Source organism: Pteropus alecto, unplaced genomic scaffold (genome assembly GCF_000325575.1).
Source record: "Pteropus alecto unplaced genomic scaffold, ASM32557v1 scaffold20, whole genome shotgun sequence".
Lineage (NCBI taxonomy): Eukaryota > Metazoa > Chordata > Mammalia > Chiroptera > Pteropodidae > Pteropus > Pteropus alecto.
In genome coordinates this window covers 37,753,365-37,770,978 of record NW_006436298.1, presented here as the reverse complement: position 1 = coordinate 37,770,978, position 17,614 = coordinate 37,753,365, and the positions used below count along the sequence as shown (strand labels likewise).

Sequence of the window (17,614 nt, the reverse complement as noted above, 5' to 3'; positions counted from 1 at the left end):
CAATCTTTTCAAAAAGTGAGGGGTGTCTAAACAGAAAATGTGCTTTTCACTATTCTCCTTTCACTCAGAAAGGTCTATATCAGAGAGAAAGGCTCAGGCATACATATTATGAGGTTTTCTTGGCAACTGGATGAATTATTCCTAAAACGTAATATCTGGAGTACTTGAAACCCAACATGTATTATTTCCCTTTAACTGAAGTCTAAACTGATGAAGCCTTTATGCTTCATTGACATATACAAAACATAATCAAAAGAACCCCATCTGATCCTTGAAAAATAGTAAGCATCACATCACATCTTTTGTTTCCATTGTTTCTATTTTCAGTTTTTAAACAGTGAAATCATATTCTTATCATCGATATTGCAAAAACTAGCATCACAAGCAAAACGTTGTCTTATCAATTCTAATGAAAAAATTTTTTTTCTGATATAAAGAAACAAATTTGATTCTAATAAATATGTTTACAAGAAATATTTCTGAATCATGGCCCATGATTCATTATAACCACTATTATATTATAAGACATTTTTGGACAAATAATTCAATTTAAGAGCTTTCTTATTATTGATAGGCATATGATAAAAATATCACATCCGATGCTAAATTGTAACAAAGTTCATCACAATAGTAAATTTTTTACTTATTATATGCCTCTCCTCAATAAAATGTAAACTCTCTGGAAGAAAAGATCCTGTCTGTTTTGTACATTGTTATGTCCCTCACACCAAGAACAGGCATTCAGTGTGTCACTGAGAGACTGACTGAATGAATGAATAGATGATTTTTCTATAGGAATACTAATCAGCAATTTTGATACCTAGGTAATAACAGAGGGGAAGTTGTTCTTTTAAATGGCCATAGCCAATACTTCTTGCTGTAGGGTATCTACAAAAGATGTCACTTGACATATATTAACTAAAACATATTTTTTAAATGTTATCTTTTTAACAGACCCTAAATTTGTGAATTCTAGAAATTAAACATTGTTTTTCCTGACAAAAATTTTCCTTATTAAATAATTCACAGATACAGTGAAAAGATGTTTGTCCTCTACCATCCTTCATTTTATCTTATGACTTCATAGTATCTTAATACTTATAAGAATTATGTTTTAAAAGTAAAAATCTCTTCCCATCTTATTGTAATCTTCTTGTGTATCTTTACTATAAGAAAGTAATTTCTAAATATTATAAAAGCACATGATTCAATGATAAATAACCCATTTTCCTGGAGAAAATGTCTCCCATTTTAATAAAATGTTATAAATTTACCTTTCTGCAGTAGTAGACTCATCAGAAAATTCAGTATCTGCTGACGTTTTTCTACTGTTATTTGACCTCCAAGATGATGCCAAAGGAAGTTCTTCTGAAGACATAGGCCTTGGCCTTTGGCCAATCCCAGATGGTTGTTGTAAACCTGCTGACTGTTCTTCAGTACTTAAAACAGCTATAATTGCTCTAATGGTAGCTTCATCAACTTGAGACCAAGGTTTAGATGGAGCTCTCATTCGGCGTAAAAATAAGCTGTGCCACTTCTGTCTGAGCTGCAGCAATAAACTGGCTGCCTGTCATAAAATAGTTTCCTCAGTTCAAATAAATACATGCAAAATGTACATCGCAGTTGAAAGATACCTATTTATTTATTATTTAAGATCTGCAACCATTTCCAAAGAATGAGTTTTACATTTCATATAATTTACTACTAAGTTCATTCTTTTTATTTCATGAATGAAATAAAATGTTTTATTTATCACATTTGAGGCACTAGAGACACAAAATCAAGTGAAACTGGTGATAAAGAAGTTGAGGCAGGGGTGAGGAGGAAAAATGGAGAAGGACAAAATTACAAAAAGAAGGGTATAGACAACGGTGCCGAGCATGAAAGGTCAAATTTGTCAAGGATAGTAGGCTGGACAATGTTGGCCTTAGCAATTACAATTTCTGTGAAGTGAAAGGCTGACAGAAATGGAAGTGAGAGTACAGTAGATTGAAGTGATGAATGAATGAATGGTAAAAAAGTAAATCTAGACAGTGTTGACTGGCTTAGCTATAAAAAAAAGAGGGGTATAAAATGATCTTTAAAAGTAGAGATGTAATTAAGGGAAGCCTTTGTCAAGAAAATTTTTTATTTGAAAAGAAAAATTCATCTTTCCCAATTCAGAGAATATGTGAAAAATGAAAACTGAATGAACTCATATTTTTCTCTTAGAAAAAGTTATACAAAATAAAATGAGTTCTTGTGTACCCAATATTCAATATTTTCCTATATACATAGAAATACTCAAACATTACCATGCTTAAATACTGCTCCACACCTAGGTTTTTCAAATCTTCTATTGGAATGAACCCAAATATAGCAGAGAATACACAAGGGCCCTATGAAAACTTAAAAACAAGTTGCATTCTCTAATACTAAGAGCTCAATATTAAAGATATAATTTCCACCATATTGTATATAAATTCATACTAACTGAATATATCACACTACTAAATATATCACACTACTAAAAAGCAACTTACCTCAGGCTCTAGTTTGAAACTGAGCCACTCATCAAGTTTCAAAGCTGCCAAGTTAGCAGTAGTTCTATCTTCCATTTCACTATCGCTGCTGTCATTAGGAATACCATCCGCTGTTCAACACATATCGAAAGAAAAAAATTTTCACTTTTACCATGTTATGTCACAGCAAAAAAAAAAAGCAAGTAAATATAGATACTCCATATTTACAGAAATCTTCCTGCTATCCTAACAATTTGTGTTTGGAGAGGTCTCCAAACATAGTAGATGACAAACTCAATCTCGATATTTAAATGGAGGGAAAGGGAAAAAAAGATATTGTGAAGACTATAATCTCTAATCACAACATAACACCTGGCCACTCTTCTTCTATTCAAATTTCAAATATCAGAATTTCCCTAAATTTTGTCAAGAACCCTCATGTCTTTAATATCATCTATTAAGCTGATGACCTCCAAATTTGTATTGTTAGCCCAGGCTTCTAACCTGAGCCCCAGACATGTAAATCTAACTGCCTTCAGAAAAAAAAAAAAAAAATCTTTAGGATGCCTTAGCTATCTCAAACTTAACACGTCTAAAACAGAACTTTTGCCTTCTCCCCTATACAACCTGTTCCTCCCAGTTTTCTCAGTCTCAAATAAGTGGCATCAATTATTCAGCAAGCTACTACAGCCAAATCCTGAGAGTTAATGACTCCTCCCTTTCACTCTTCACCCACATTCGATCCAGAAGTTACTAGAACTACCTCCAACATTATATTGAATCTACTTCTCTTCATATCAGCTGCCACCACTGTAGTTCTGAGCCATCATTACGTCAAAAGACCAGGCAAAACCTCAACCTGCCTCCTCCCTTCCATTCTTGCTCCTTTAGCAAGCCATTCTCACAGCTAAAATGACCTTTGTAATGTAAATCACATCATGTCACTCCTTTACTTAAAACCCTTCGATATCATCCCTTACATTTACCATGTCTTACAAGTCCATGCCTCTCTTTCTACCTTATTCTACCCCACTCTCTCCTTGATCATCGTGCTTCCAATCACATAACCTTTCTGTGCAGAATCCTGATCCTTGCCAGCTTCTTGTACCTAGAGCTTACTTATGTATCTTCACATGGCTGGCTTCTTCTTATACTTTAAGTCTCAACTTAAATCACATCTCCCCTGAGAAATTTGTCTAGGGTCCCTTTCTAAAGTGGCTCACCCCTAAGGCAGCTGTCTTTTATTGCCTTCACAGTACATTGAAGACTACTCACTTTTTGCTGTATGTCTACCCCCAAGCTACCATGTAAACTCTTAAGGACAGAAACGCTGGTCTATCCCGTTTTCTGTTATATCCTCAATGCCTAGCACAGCACCTAACATATAGTATTTGCACAAAAAATATTTGCTAAATCATTGAATAGCAAAAAGTTTGAAACAATCAAGATGTTCAACTGTAAAGCAACATTTTAAATGCATTATGTCATTTTAATGTGAAAGAATATTTTGCAGCCATTAATATAAACTATTCAAAATGTTTTTTATATTCTGTATAGTGAAAATAGCAGAATATAAAAGAACTGGATGGGTAAAATAATTTAAAATATGTACACATAGAGAAAACATAATACAAAAAATGTTTGCATAAGGGTAATAATATTATGGATGGCTATTACTATTATTATTTCCTTTAAATAATTACCTTTATTTACATTAAACTATAATTTAAATTCAGGGAAAAACAAACTTCCTATCAGCAAGATTAATCAAAACTGCACAAAATCAATATCAAGTTACCTTAGAAATTGATTTCAAGAACAGTGGTATGCTTTAGTATTCTCTAATTAGTCTTAATATAGCAAAATACTACAAAATTTTTGTAATTTCAAAATTTGTTTGGTTTAGTAAAAAGAAAAAGAAAATCCTTTCAAATAGACTTTTATGTCCTTCATAATACATTTACCTCGAAAAGATGTAGGTTCCTGAAGAGCATTACTTGCCAACCTTGCTGGTCCACAGAATACTAATACAGTTACAGGTGTAACTGCTGAACAACATCTAATGTTAGCTATTCGATGGGCTCTGGTCATTTCATCATAAATAAGCCAATCTGTGGGCAGTGCCTGAATTGCTGCAGCTTGACCATTGGCTGGAGGAATCTATTAGGAAAATAAATTTTAAAAATTGTTAACAGTATTTTCATATAATTTACTGGCAAACATTTAAAATATAAAGTCCCTCAATGAAACAGATAATGAATATCCAAGCAAAAATTAAAGCGAGTCACCGATTATGTAGTTTGTACAAAAGTCCACATTACTTAACATATTACCTCTTCCAACTCTAAAATTTAATCAAAATTTTGTTCCAATACTGAATTATACATATATAACTAATTATTTTCTTAAAGCAGTTCAGTATTTGAAGCATTTTTTTGTTAATCTTCAACCATCTAAATTAGATTAGTTTCACCTCAAAGCCTAAGAGCATTAAAAATGTTTTACCTTTTTATATTGAGGCTGACTGAGAACTGAAGTAGGATGAAACCGTACTTTTTTCTCCTTTGGCCCTGTCAACAATACATTCTCTCTGTCCACATGGACTAAATTAGGATACATGCCTGCCACCAATGCAGCTTTAACAACAGCCCAGTTCTCAGAATTTGTGTTAACATCTCTAATGTCACCACCTCCTCGTGCTCTAACAAAACCTAGAAAGAAGAGAAAAAAACACACCAAGTTTTTCTATTGTTTAAAATATACTTTTAAATTTGTTTGTTTGTTACAAAAAATTGTATAACTCATATAAGTTTAATGATATTCAAAGTCCACAGAAATTAATAAAATCTCCTCTGGAAAATTTAAAATAGAGAATCAATGTTCTAAGAAAGTCTGGGTTTGCTCAGGCTAAAGAAAGTAGAAGATCCTTGGGGGACTTAGAGAATTTTTAAAAAATACACATTCTTGAAATAAAGTTCTTTATAAGCTGCCATCTGAAACATCTAAAATCACAGCTGAAATGCTAAACCATTCTTCTGACAGGTATTAATAACATTTTAATTATGATAAACACTAATTCTGGAGGTGAAGTTGACTAAATCTAGAGCATTCTTGCTGAATTACAAAAGTCCTTCACATTTCCCCACATTTGAGAAAATTCTAATCTTCTGGTTCATCCGTTACATTACTTTGCTACTTCAACTAATCCATGAATCCAGGCTCTGGCACTTTTCTTTTGACTCTTTCTTCAATGTAGTATATGCTACTCAAAAAAAAAAAAAAAAAATTCAAGGAAGCAATTCTAAAATAAAATAGCAACATTGGTATTCTCTTTTAAAAAAAACCAAAGTGCCTTCAAGTGATTACTTGTTTCATATTCCAAAAATATGAAAACCAACATTCATGCTAATCTACTTAAATTTTTATAATTTTTATTTCATAAAGCTAAATAATTAAGTGATAAAATATAACTATCTAATTTAAAATATAATATCTAATATCCAAATTGATTTTTGCCAACAAATACTTTATAAATTGCTCATTGACAACAATATCCAAAGATATTCATACATTTCTCAACTACGCTTCTGCAATATCACTTTTTTTAATTAACAAACAAAAGTTGAGTTCACAGAGACATCCACAAAGCAGTTCATAAATATAAGGCATACATGATAATGTCATAAAAATAACATAAGATGGTATCAGTTAACACTAGAAATACTATGAGATATGGGCAGGGTATTCTCGGTGATTTAAATAGATTCTTTGGGGAAAGCTTTACCTGATGCTCTAAGTTGACCAAGCAACTGAGTTCTCATGCCTATGATTATTTCCATGGTAGCTTGTGAAAGAAAATTCTTTTCACAAAAGGCTCGCTCCCACCCATCACTTCGTGCTTTCTGCCATGCCTACAAAAATATAATTGTATAACAAGACACATTTATCAATCACTTCTTAGTTAGGCAGCAAAGTAACTGAAAAGCACATTAACCACCCAAGGTCAATTCTTCTTCTATTTTATGAAATCTAAGACTATAAAAACAAAAACAAAACAAATTTGTAGATACAGAGAACAGATTGGTGGTTGCCAACAGTGTGGCGTGGGGGAAGTGGGAGTTAATGGTGGTCAAAAGGCACAAACTTCCAGATATAAAATAAGTTTAAGTATTGGGTATGTAAGGTACAGTATGGTGACTATAGTTAAGAACACGGTATAATATATTTTGAAGTTGCTAAGAGAGTAGATCTTTTTTTTTTAAATAAACTTTATTAAATTGAGATATAATTAACATAACATTATATAACTTTCAAGTGTATAACATAGTGATTCGATATTTGTATATATTGTAAAACAATCTCCACAATAAGTCTAGTTAACAGACTAGATAGAACTTAAAAGTTCTTGTCACAAGAGAAAAAAATTGTAACTATGTGTGATAATGGATGCTTACTAGACTTACTGTGATGATTCTGCAATATGGATGACTAGTGTGTATCATTATGTTGTACACTTGAAACTTACATGTCAATTTTATCTCATTTTTAAAAAATAATTTAAAAATTAAATATAAAAAATAAAATCTAAGACTTTATGATTAAATAAAATTTATCATTAGTTAATCTATACTCAAATGCTATAAAAGTCATTGAGGTCACAAAATCCAAGGAGAACTAAGTATAAGGTAACCTAATGACCAGCTATGTAAAAATATTTACCTTTTAGATATGTCTGCTAATTTTCCTCCACCAAACTATGGAGGTTTTTCAACAAAGCCATCATAATACCATTTATATCTAAGAATCCTGCCATTCCATTCCTCCAAAAATAACCTCTGCATCAAACTCCTATCTGTCTGAGAATGGAAAGTGGGATTTCTAGACACCATCTACGTGCAGTATAAAACAGCTCCTCTTTGAAAATGACTTCTCTTGCTTTGGAACATAACTGAAAGATCAAAATAGTAATTTATCCTCTCTGCTTTTGAAGGAGCTGGGGAAAAGCAAAGAATAGACAGGAATTCTCTAAATTTCCCCTAATTATTATCACTCAATTGATCTACTATAATATACGGTGTCTAATAGACTCCATTAATAGCAATTCATTATCTATTATTCAAAAATGCTCACAAAAGAGCTTGCAATTATTTTTTTAATTGTATGTATTGTAAAAATCTTATAAGCCTAGAAAAGAGTACTTTCTGCATAAACAAAATGAAATTTTTAAAAACTGTACAAGCATAGCCTACATTCAAGAGAATTTAAGAATACACATGTCTACCTTTTCAAGAAATAATATATTCTTCCCCACACATCTAAATTTCTAAATTATATAGCATTCTTTTACTCAGAGTCCCACTTTCCCTATCTTTTCTTTCCTATTTAGCACTTTCTTTGATTTCTCACTATTATCTTAATAGATTTTGTGATTTTTGGATTTTGCTTTATAAAATTATTAGCATAGTGTCTTGAGCACATAAAAAATATGTACTCTAAAAAAATCAATAAATAAATATTAAATTCAAGATCATTGTCTTCCCAGCTTTGTTCTATATATTTTGAATAATACGACGTTTCTTAACTAAAATTTTAGAGCATTCTTTGCCCAAGCTATGATTGAAAGATAAGGAACTTGGGTATTAAAAATCAATACAAGTATAAATAAAAATAAATATATACATACATATAATACACATATTTCTTTTATTTTCTTATTAAATTTATTAGGGTGACATTGGTTAATACGCATATTCCTATAAGGTGAAAATTAAACAGTAAAGAAAAATTGATAATTTAAGATATTAACAGTAGATTTTTTTTCTGAGCTATTATTAAATTTGTGGCTTTATAATGAAACAAAACTAAAATCTATCTTTTTATTTGTTATGTTTGTCCCAGAAGTGTGTTTAACCAGAAACATTTTCAGAAATAAAATGACAATAATAGTACCTGAAATGCTCTGAGAAGTGCCATATGATCACTGAAAGTTCCTGCAGTGAAACGTTTTCTACAAAGCATAGCTGCACGTTTTTGAGAGGCCTGGGTTGGCAGGACAAAAGGATCTCGATACGCTAGTGTGCAGGCAATTGTAAGGATGGGGTCCAGACACTTTAAAACAACAGCACACAGGACCATTTTACCAAGATGTGGTTCTACTGGCAAGTCAGCCAAATGATATCCCAGTTCAGTGAGATCTTCCCATGTATCCATTGCATCTATTGTCTAAATACAAAGATATAAAACAGAATTTGACATGACCAAAAACTATGTTTAATCAAACCACACTTAAAAATCTGTAAGAAATAAGAATGTAAATTTTCTTTTGCTATCACATCTCGTTAAAATATATGTTTTGCTTTAAATATATAAAAAAATATATACTTACTGTTTTATTATAATTACCACAACAGTATTATTCAAAGTGCATGATTATTTAAGATAATTTTTTTAAAGTACAAAATTAGTTAAAACCATATTCTCATTTGGTTTAAATTTTAAGTAAAGTAAAGTAAATTTCAAGTAAGGTAAAATAAAACTACTAAGACACCAACCTTGAGCATCTGTACAGCATTTCTTACAATTAGAGCTGGTGGAGGTTCAGGAGCTTTCATAAGGAAATCAGCAATTGGACAATTAACTGGGGCTAACAGCTTGGTATGTAAACAAAGTTCCTATAAATAAGAATAACACATAATTTTGAAATATTGAAATTTATGTAGTTCTATTTTTAATTATTTGAGGAACCTCCATACCTTTTCGCATTGACAGTTACAAAACAGTCACAGGGATAAAAACTATAGCATAAAGAATACAGTAAATAATATAATAACTGTGCATGGTGCCAGGTAGATGCTAGATTTATCAGGGGACTAATTCATAAATTATATAAGTATCTAACCACTATGCTGTATACCTGAAACGAATATAAAATAATATTGTCAATTGTAATTGAAAAATAAAAAATAATATAAAAAATAAAATACTGAACTTTAGAATTAATTTCTATTTTTAAAGAAATTATGGGAACTATAGTTCCCAAACAAAGACTAGTAGAGTCTCTGACTAAAATGAACAGTAGAGGGAACAATGTCTTTCTATGAAAGATGGGCTCATACTTTGTCCAAGATGCCAGAACTTTTACGAATACCTTCCATCAATTCATGTCAAGATTACCATTGCTACCACTGGCAAAATCTCCTCACATAGTTCTTACATGTAGCAATAAGAGTTACTATCCAAACTATCTCTTTTTTCCTTTATATTATTTTCTGGAATATTTTATCTATTCAACAAATATTTAAGTGTTTACTAGGTGCTAGGCGCTGTGCAGCAAGATGAAGAAAAAGAAGAGGGCAGACTGTAGGACAAGTATCTGTCCTCATGGAGTTTTCATTTAGTGTGAAAAACAGAATAATTATATAATTAACTCCTTAATTACAATTGTGACAAGTGATAAGGTAACTGAAGAGGTAAAACAAAAGATTAGTTAAGTTTAGGGACAAGCAGGAGAAGGAGGCCACGGGAAGTCAAAGATAATTTCTCTGAGGAAATGACACTTGAACTAAGATATAAAGATTGAATAAGAGTTAATTATATAAAGAAATAAGGGGAAGAGTCTAGGGAGAGGGGATAGCACATATGAAGGCTCTAAGACAGAAACAAATATGATGTGCTTAGGAAATTAAAACTTCTGGTACGTGAGAGGACCAAAGGCAAAAATTAAAACTGGAGACACAAGCAGGAGAGATAATTTAGGCACTTGTTAAGAATGTTGTATTTTATCCTAAGAGAAAAGGAAACTGGCACATGAGCATGAGGAAGTGGGAAGTCATCCAAGTACGTGAATACTAAAAGTATGAACGAGAGTCTCTTAAAAGGCATCCAGCTCAGCACACCAAAGAATCCAATTAATGTACTGCTAGTAGTTTTCCCTAAAAAATACAATGTCTGGCTATTCAATGAAGTCAGAAAACCTAAAGGAAAATAATAAAAGCCAGGTAATCTCGGTGAACTCAGTTCCATATCTACCAAGGTAATCTCAGCATCTTAAACTGAGATCTTGGTATTAAATAATTTGTTTTGTAATCCTCAGTGAGAATGTAAAAGGTGAACACTATGTAGTTGACAGACTCCTAGAATGTTCATAAAAGCAAACAGTATAAACTGTACAATAATTTAAATGCATTCGAGTAATTCTTTAAAACTTTAGAGGTTTATGGATTAAATTTTCTTATATAGAAAAAAATATTAGTTATATACATAATCACCCTCTATAATATATATTTTCTAATTCTGTTTTATAAATTGATTATTTAAAAGTCCAATCAGCACAAATTGAAATGGTCCCTCTCCTTCTTCACCCTCAAAAATAGACTTTTAGAGTTAAGTGAACTTCTACCTGTAATGGCATTCTCAAAAGTTCTGGAGTCTGAAATTCCAACATATTTTGGAATCGGAGTCTACTGAACAGCCGGAAACAAATTCCAGGTCTACATCGTCCTGCCCTTAAAAGTAAAACACAAAATTAAGATTTAAACAAGTAATAAAGATGATAGTAAGGAAACTAAGTTTGAATCTCTACTTTGATACTTATCCTCTATGAATCCTTTCAGATGGCACTTCACTTGTCTAGGATTCAATTATCTCATTTATAAAGTGAGATTAATGAATGATACCTACCTGATATACCATCTAGGGTAATGGTTAAAAATTTTTAAAAATTACGTGTGAAAGTAAGAAATAAAACATGAATAAATATATGGTAATTTAAATTTAATCAACTTTACTAAGCTAATACTAAGCACTGTGTTCAGACTGACTGGGATTGTGTAAATTATGCATTACACAATTCTAAGGGAGTGTCATTTACCCCATCATCATAAAGACTTGTATAATTTTCTGGGAAGTAACAGAAAAATATCATGAGGAAAAGCAGGATCTTAATTTCACTCAAAGTCGCTATATCAGCTAATGGCAAGGTTGAAAATGCTAAGTGATAAAGATACAGACATATCCCTATCCTCACAAAGCTCACAGTCCAGAGTGCCAAATAGAACACAATGTGATACGAGTTACAAAATCTGACATTGTTGGACTATTCTTTCCTTCATCAAATACTTTCCTCTCTGTACACCCATTAGCTTTCCCATCTTTCCAGCCTCTCTTGAGAGATTTCTATCTTTGCCTAGTCCTTAAACGTTGATGTTCCCGAGGTTTTTCTCAGACCTCTGCTCTCATTACTCTTCCTTCTCTCCCAAGGTGATCTTAATTATCCTCCTTACTTCAATTTCCATCCATCTAGATCTTCTTATTCTAATTCTAGACTTATACTTCAGAAGCCTCTTAGCTCCACTTGAGTTTCCACAGTCATTTCAAACTTAATACAATCAAAAGTTAATTATTTTCCCCAACAGAGCCACTTTTCCCATTTTCCCTATCGGACAATGGCACCACTATCCACAAAATTTTCTAAGACAGAAACCTATATGACATCCTTGACTCTACTCGATTCTTTACCCCTCAACCCTTGGACAGATGATCACTAAAACTACTCTCCTTAATATCACCTCAATTAATTACCTGCTTCTCTTTATTTCTACCACCACTATAACAATCCAGGCTACTCTCATCTCTCCCTTATTATAAATGGAATTATTAATGAAGGCACCTCCAACCATCATTTTTGTCTCTACCAATTTATTCTTCAAAGAACTGAAAGAATACTACAACCCTCCCATCTCTGATTTATTAAGAAGAGAGGGAGAGAGAGAGAAAGAGAGGGAGGGAGGGAGGAAGGGAACATATAGTGGCCTGCAACTTATCTCTTTCCACTCATTTCTTATTTTCTCCTCTAAACTCCATCCAAACAACTTTCTTGCTCACTCTTGCCTTTATGCCTTTGTGTATACTTCCTTTATGACAGAAATGACTTTCCACAATACCTCTTTATTCATATTTATCTCTGATTCTACATTAACTCCTCTAAAAGCATTATCCAGCTGTAGCACAGATCATATAGTATTAAAATTAATTTACTGGACTTCAAGATGGACTGCAACATTCCCCCCCCTCAAAATTTACTCATCAGACCATAATTTATTCATCATTGCATCCCTAAACTTGAACAGTAAAGGCTATAAAAAAAATTGTTGAAAAAAATGACTAATTATTTCTACAATTTCTGATTTTTATCCCTCATGATATATTAATAACAGCATATAAATCCAGTTCAATGTGTCAAGCCACACTTTGTCATAAGAGGACAACTAACACAGTAACTACAACAAAGCCTCAAGGGCATTCTATGAATTTACAACTACAGAAATAATGTATTCACCCTCTTCAGTATGAGACATTCTTTTAAAGTCAGCATTAGATGTTTTCCTGTTAAAATGCAAGGAAAATTACTCAAATAATTACTAAAAAACACAATACTTTTTTATATTGTCTTTAAAAACGAAAAAATGCAAGCACGTCCTAAAGTAAATAATCAAACTGTAAAAATGTATAAAATGAAAATTAGGTCTCCCTCCTTCAAGAGCTCCACAAATCCTTTTCAACAATTGTTTTTTAGTGTTCCTCTCAGACTTAACATTGCATTTGTGTCCAAATATATATACAGATACATATATTCTTTAGCACAATAAAATAAAGACACATGTTCTATACCTTACTTTTTTCAATTAATAGTATACTCTGAAAACTCATTCCACATAAAAACATACATCTCTATTTTTCCTTTTAACAGTTACTTAGTATACATTGTGTGGCTATAACATAATTTATTTAACCATCTCACTATTGATAGACATTACAGTGTACCCAAACTTTACATTATTGCAAACAATGTTACAAAAAGCATTCTTAAACATACATCTTTGCACACATGTGCAAGTATACTCAGGATAAATTATGAGAAACAGAATCCACTGACAAAGGGTAGATTTGGTTAAACAGTTTCAAATTGCCCTCTGAAGAAATTACACCAATTTACACTCCGATCAGCAAACTATGAAAGCCTACTACTGGTCTATGCTTTTGCTAATTGTTGTGTGTACTGTTAAGCATTTTCACCAGCATCAATCTGATAAGCAAAAACAGTATCTCATTAAGTTGCATTTCTTTAGAAATATATATAAGGTGGCCGGTGTGAGGTTAACGTATTGGTTTTTATTAACTAATTTTAAAAAGATTTTTTGTATAATACAAAATTAGTTCTTTGTTTTGTATTGCAAATGTTTAGTATTTTGCTTTTATTTTTAAGTTTCTTACATCTTCTCAATGTTGATTATACTAGGCAAAAATTTTTAATTTTAACAGAACCATCATTTGATTTTATAAAGAAGTATTAAAATAGTAGGCTTTGCAAAAATAATATAAAAATTAAGATGAATATGAAAATCTTAACATTTTAGAGAAAGTAGAATATACATTAGTATGTAATACATATGAAAATGTTTCCATTTTACAGGCAATTGAGTGAATGTACATTAAATATACATTACCTGCCTTTTCGTTGTATGGCACTAGCTTTGGAAATCCAAACCATTTTTAACATTGTAACAAAATTCAGTGCATCAAAGGATTTCTGTAATATTTAAATCATCATATTAAAACAGCAAAGGTATTTCAAAAGAAATAACAAAAAAAATTACAAATATATTTTAATATGCCAAATTTAATTCAAAGCCCCTCTTGATTAGATAATTAGAAGTGGGTACAATTTTTTTTAAATCCAGATTATAAACATTCTAAGAAAAAAAATGGAAACTAAACTCAGAAGATCTGAGTGCCTTGCTGAGCTATTTGTTTCTGCTACAGTTGGATAATAGCAGTCAGTTCCCATAAGGCATCAAAATTGGAAAGAACTGATCTATTTTCATCATGTCATTTTCTATCAGATTTATATCATTGTGGGGAATAGGAAGGACCAGAAAAACACGGTTTCCCAAAATACTTTCCAGGGAGTGGATCTGGAGGAATAAAAATAACAATCACTAAACGAATCCTATCCCAAAGTGAAAAACTTTTAATCCCTTCCATTTTACCTCCTGCTAAGCTAGGACACTAACGCAGTTAGCCTATCCAGAATGTTATAGCTCCCATACTTCCTCAAAGAATTTAAAGTGAAAATTTACTGTAGAGAAATATTTTAAAAGACTACACTCCTAACTAAAATATATACTTCAATCATTCAGTGACATATATTCTCCCTTTCAAAAATTAACTATATAGAACAAATACAAATGTGTTCTCGTAATAGTTTAATTGTGGGATTTTTAGAAAAGATGCTGCTTATTTAATTTTTAGTAAAATGTTACACCTGTCAATATTGTATGTAAAATAACTTTTGACACTTCCATCATGTTCTAAACCATGGTTTACTTGATAAATAACACCTAAAGAAATTAATTTCTAAAATATTCAAAATCTACATCATGAGTTTTACATAATTTTAGGGCAATAAAATTTGAATTTTCACTGATACTATTCAGACTTTTAGTGATAATATTCATCATTATTCTCTTATTTAAAAAAATAAAATTAAAAAATAAAAAACTAAAATTTATCCCTCCTTTAATGAAATGTCCAAATTTTACAATAAAATTGTATTTTTATAAGATAATCCAAAAATTACTTTGAAAACAATATAAAGTAATTAACAAATTTTTCACATTAAAAATTATCATTTATATCCACTAGAACAGACATAATTTGCGTTCTACAACACAGACATTTCTTTCCTTAAAAAATCAACTATCTGTATCACTTTCAATTCTTTCAGTGAAAAGATCTACCAAAATTAAGGGTATTGAGAGTTACCAGGCATTCCAATACTCAAAGGAAATAAATGCTGCCTTTTGTTAATAGCAGGGGGGATGATACTAAATATTTTAACCTTTGCAGAGGGTCTCTGATGCAATTACTCAAATCCACCCTTACAGTGTGAAAGCAGCCATAAACAAGTAAAAGAATAGACATAGCAGTGTTCCAATGAAATTTATTTTTATAAAATTAAGTGATGGGTCCACGGTTTTGTTTACTTTATCTCAGCATGGTTCGCTTGCATTAAATATATTTTGAATACCTACTATATGCAGAGCACTGAAGATATAACAATGGACAAGAACATGGGCATTCCCATATATAGGAAAAAAAACAAAAAATATTTAATCAAATTCCTACATTGTCTGACAAAATTTTCACTGTAACTAGACAAAACCTTTACTTTCTTCCCAGTATTTGGTGAGCAAAATCTATTTTTTTTTTTGTATAATTTGTTAAAATAACAAGATAGATCCTAGATACCGAATTGTTTAAGATAGAACGTTTACTTTAGTGAAATCAACATTTACAATGTTCAATTTATCTAGAATCAGAAATTTTCCCTCTAACGTGAATTCTGCTTATAAAAGCATTTATTTGAATGGAACATAACCTCCCTCATTTGAGCTGAAAATACAACTTATCCATACATACATACCTCTTTCACCTTACCAGAATCAATAACAAAGACAACATCATTGACTGTGATGCTGGTTTCAGCAATATTGGTGGAAAGGATCTGCAATGAGATGTCATGGTACACTTAATATGAAAACAGAACCAATGACTAATAAAATGGAAAAAAGAAGATTTTATGAAGCTTACTATTTTTCGAACACCTGTAGGTGGGTTTTTTAATACTTTCTTTTGATCAGATGTTTGCATATTTGAATGAAGCATAAAGACTTGATATCTGTTGACAATTGAAAGAAAAAATATACTATCGTACCTATCTTTTATTTAAAGCAACAAATATAAAGCTTTAGCTTTTACCTATGTGTATTGTCAGCAAACCGCTTGTCATCAAATAGGATGCGATCTCTCAGTCCAACAATTTCATCATATCCAGGTAGGAAAATTAATATTGCACCTGGGAGAAGAATGATTTCTTTTAATATTAAATCTCATTGTAAAACTAGAACTAATCAGCAGAATTAGCTATAATGAACTCTACAACATGTTTTCAAGGACTGATAAACTATAATACTTATAAGATGACACTTATGAGATTATGTATTATTGTCAAGAAATTATATAAAAATTTGTACACACAAAATATTAATTTTTAAATCAAAGTATACATTTTTGTTCCTAGTCTCTTAAACAATATTTATTTACCAGCATCACAATTATGGCAGATATTATATAGAAGATGCATGATCAAATCCAAGTCTACTTTTTCATCATCGAAACTATGATGATAAGCTTTCAAGAGTTCTCTGTCTTCTGCACTGAGGTCACTTCCATTTGTTTGAACCAGAGAACTTTCATCTAGATTTCCAAACTCCAATGAAGCACTAAAAAATAAAAAAAAGACCAAGTCAATTTTCATTAAAAAGATAACCCTTTAAGGCTCAATGAGCCCCATTATGTCTTTCAAATCTTCAGTATATACTAAGGAGAGCAAGTGATACTTAATGTTCTAGCTATAATATATTCATTTTTTTGGTATCAAATATATTATTCAAAGTAAAACTTGGCAATAAGTGCTTTTTAAAAAACACAATCTGAAGACATTTCTCCAAAGAAAATATACAAATGGCCAATAAGCACATGAAAAAATGCTCAACATTTTTAGTCACAGAGAAATGAAAATCAAAACCACAATAAAATACCACCTCATATGCATTAGGATGACTATAATCAAAAAGACAGACAATAATAAGTGTTAGAGAGGGTGTGGAGAATTGGAACAGATATCAACAGATATCATACACTGCTATTGGGAATGTAAAATAGTACAGCCACTAAGGAAAACAATGTGACAGTTCCTCAAAATGTTAAACATAGTGTTACCACCATATGCCACAGCAATTCTACTCTAAGTTATATATACAAAAGAAATAAACATATATGTCCACATAAAAATTAGCATATAAATGTTCATACCAGTGTTATTCATAACAATCAAAAAAGTGGAAACCACCAAAATTCTCATCAATTGATGTAGCCTATCCATAGAACAGGATATTAGTCAGAAAAAAGATGCTACAATATTGATGAACCTTGAAAACATTATGTTAGGTGAAAGAGCCAATCACAAAAGACCACATATTATATCATTCCCA

At 31.2% G+C, this 17,614-nt stretch overlaps 1 protein-coding gene across 3 annotated transcripts in view; it reads right to left on the bottom strand.

Annotated features, from left to right (window-relative positions):
- Positions 1-17,614, bottom strand: part of YTHDC2 (YTH domain containing 2) — a 59,783-nt gene that overhangs the window by 15,007 nt on the left and 27,162 nt on the right. For all 3 annotated transcript variants that reach the window (XM_025047798.1, XM_006913287.3, XM_015590486.2), the window contains 13 exons: positions 16,665-16,843; positions 16,320-16,416; positions 16,152-16,239; positions 15,985-16,065; positions 14,006-14,088; positions 10,900-11,005; positions 9,053-9,172; positions 8,451-8,723; positions 6,286-6,412; positions 5,007-5,212; positions 4,466-4,661; positions 2,523-2,632; positions 1,275-1,567 (listed from right to left, as the gene is read on the bottom strand). In XM_025047798.1, coding sequence (XP_024903566.1) covers positions 1,275-1,567; positions 2,523-2,632; positions 4,466-4,661; positions 5,007-5,212; positions 6,286-6,412; positions 8,451-8,723; positions 9,053-9,172; positions 10,900-11,005; positions 14,006-14,088; positions 15,985-16,065; positions 16,152-16,239; positions 16,320-16,416; positions 16,665-16,843 — 1,959 coding nt within the window. The remainder of the gene's footprint in view (positions 1-1,274; positions 1,568-2,522; positions 2,633-4,465; positions 4,662-5,006; positions 5,213-6,285; positions 6,413-8,450; positions 8,724-9,052; positions 9,173-10,899; positions 11,006-14,005; positions 14,089-15,984; positions 16,066-16,151; positions 16,240-16,319; positions 16,417-16,664; positions 16,844-17,614) is intronic.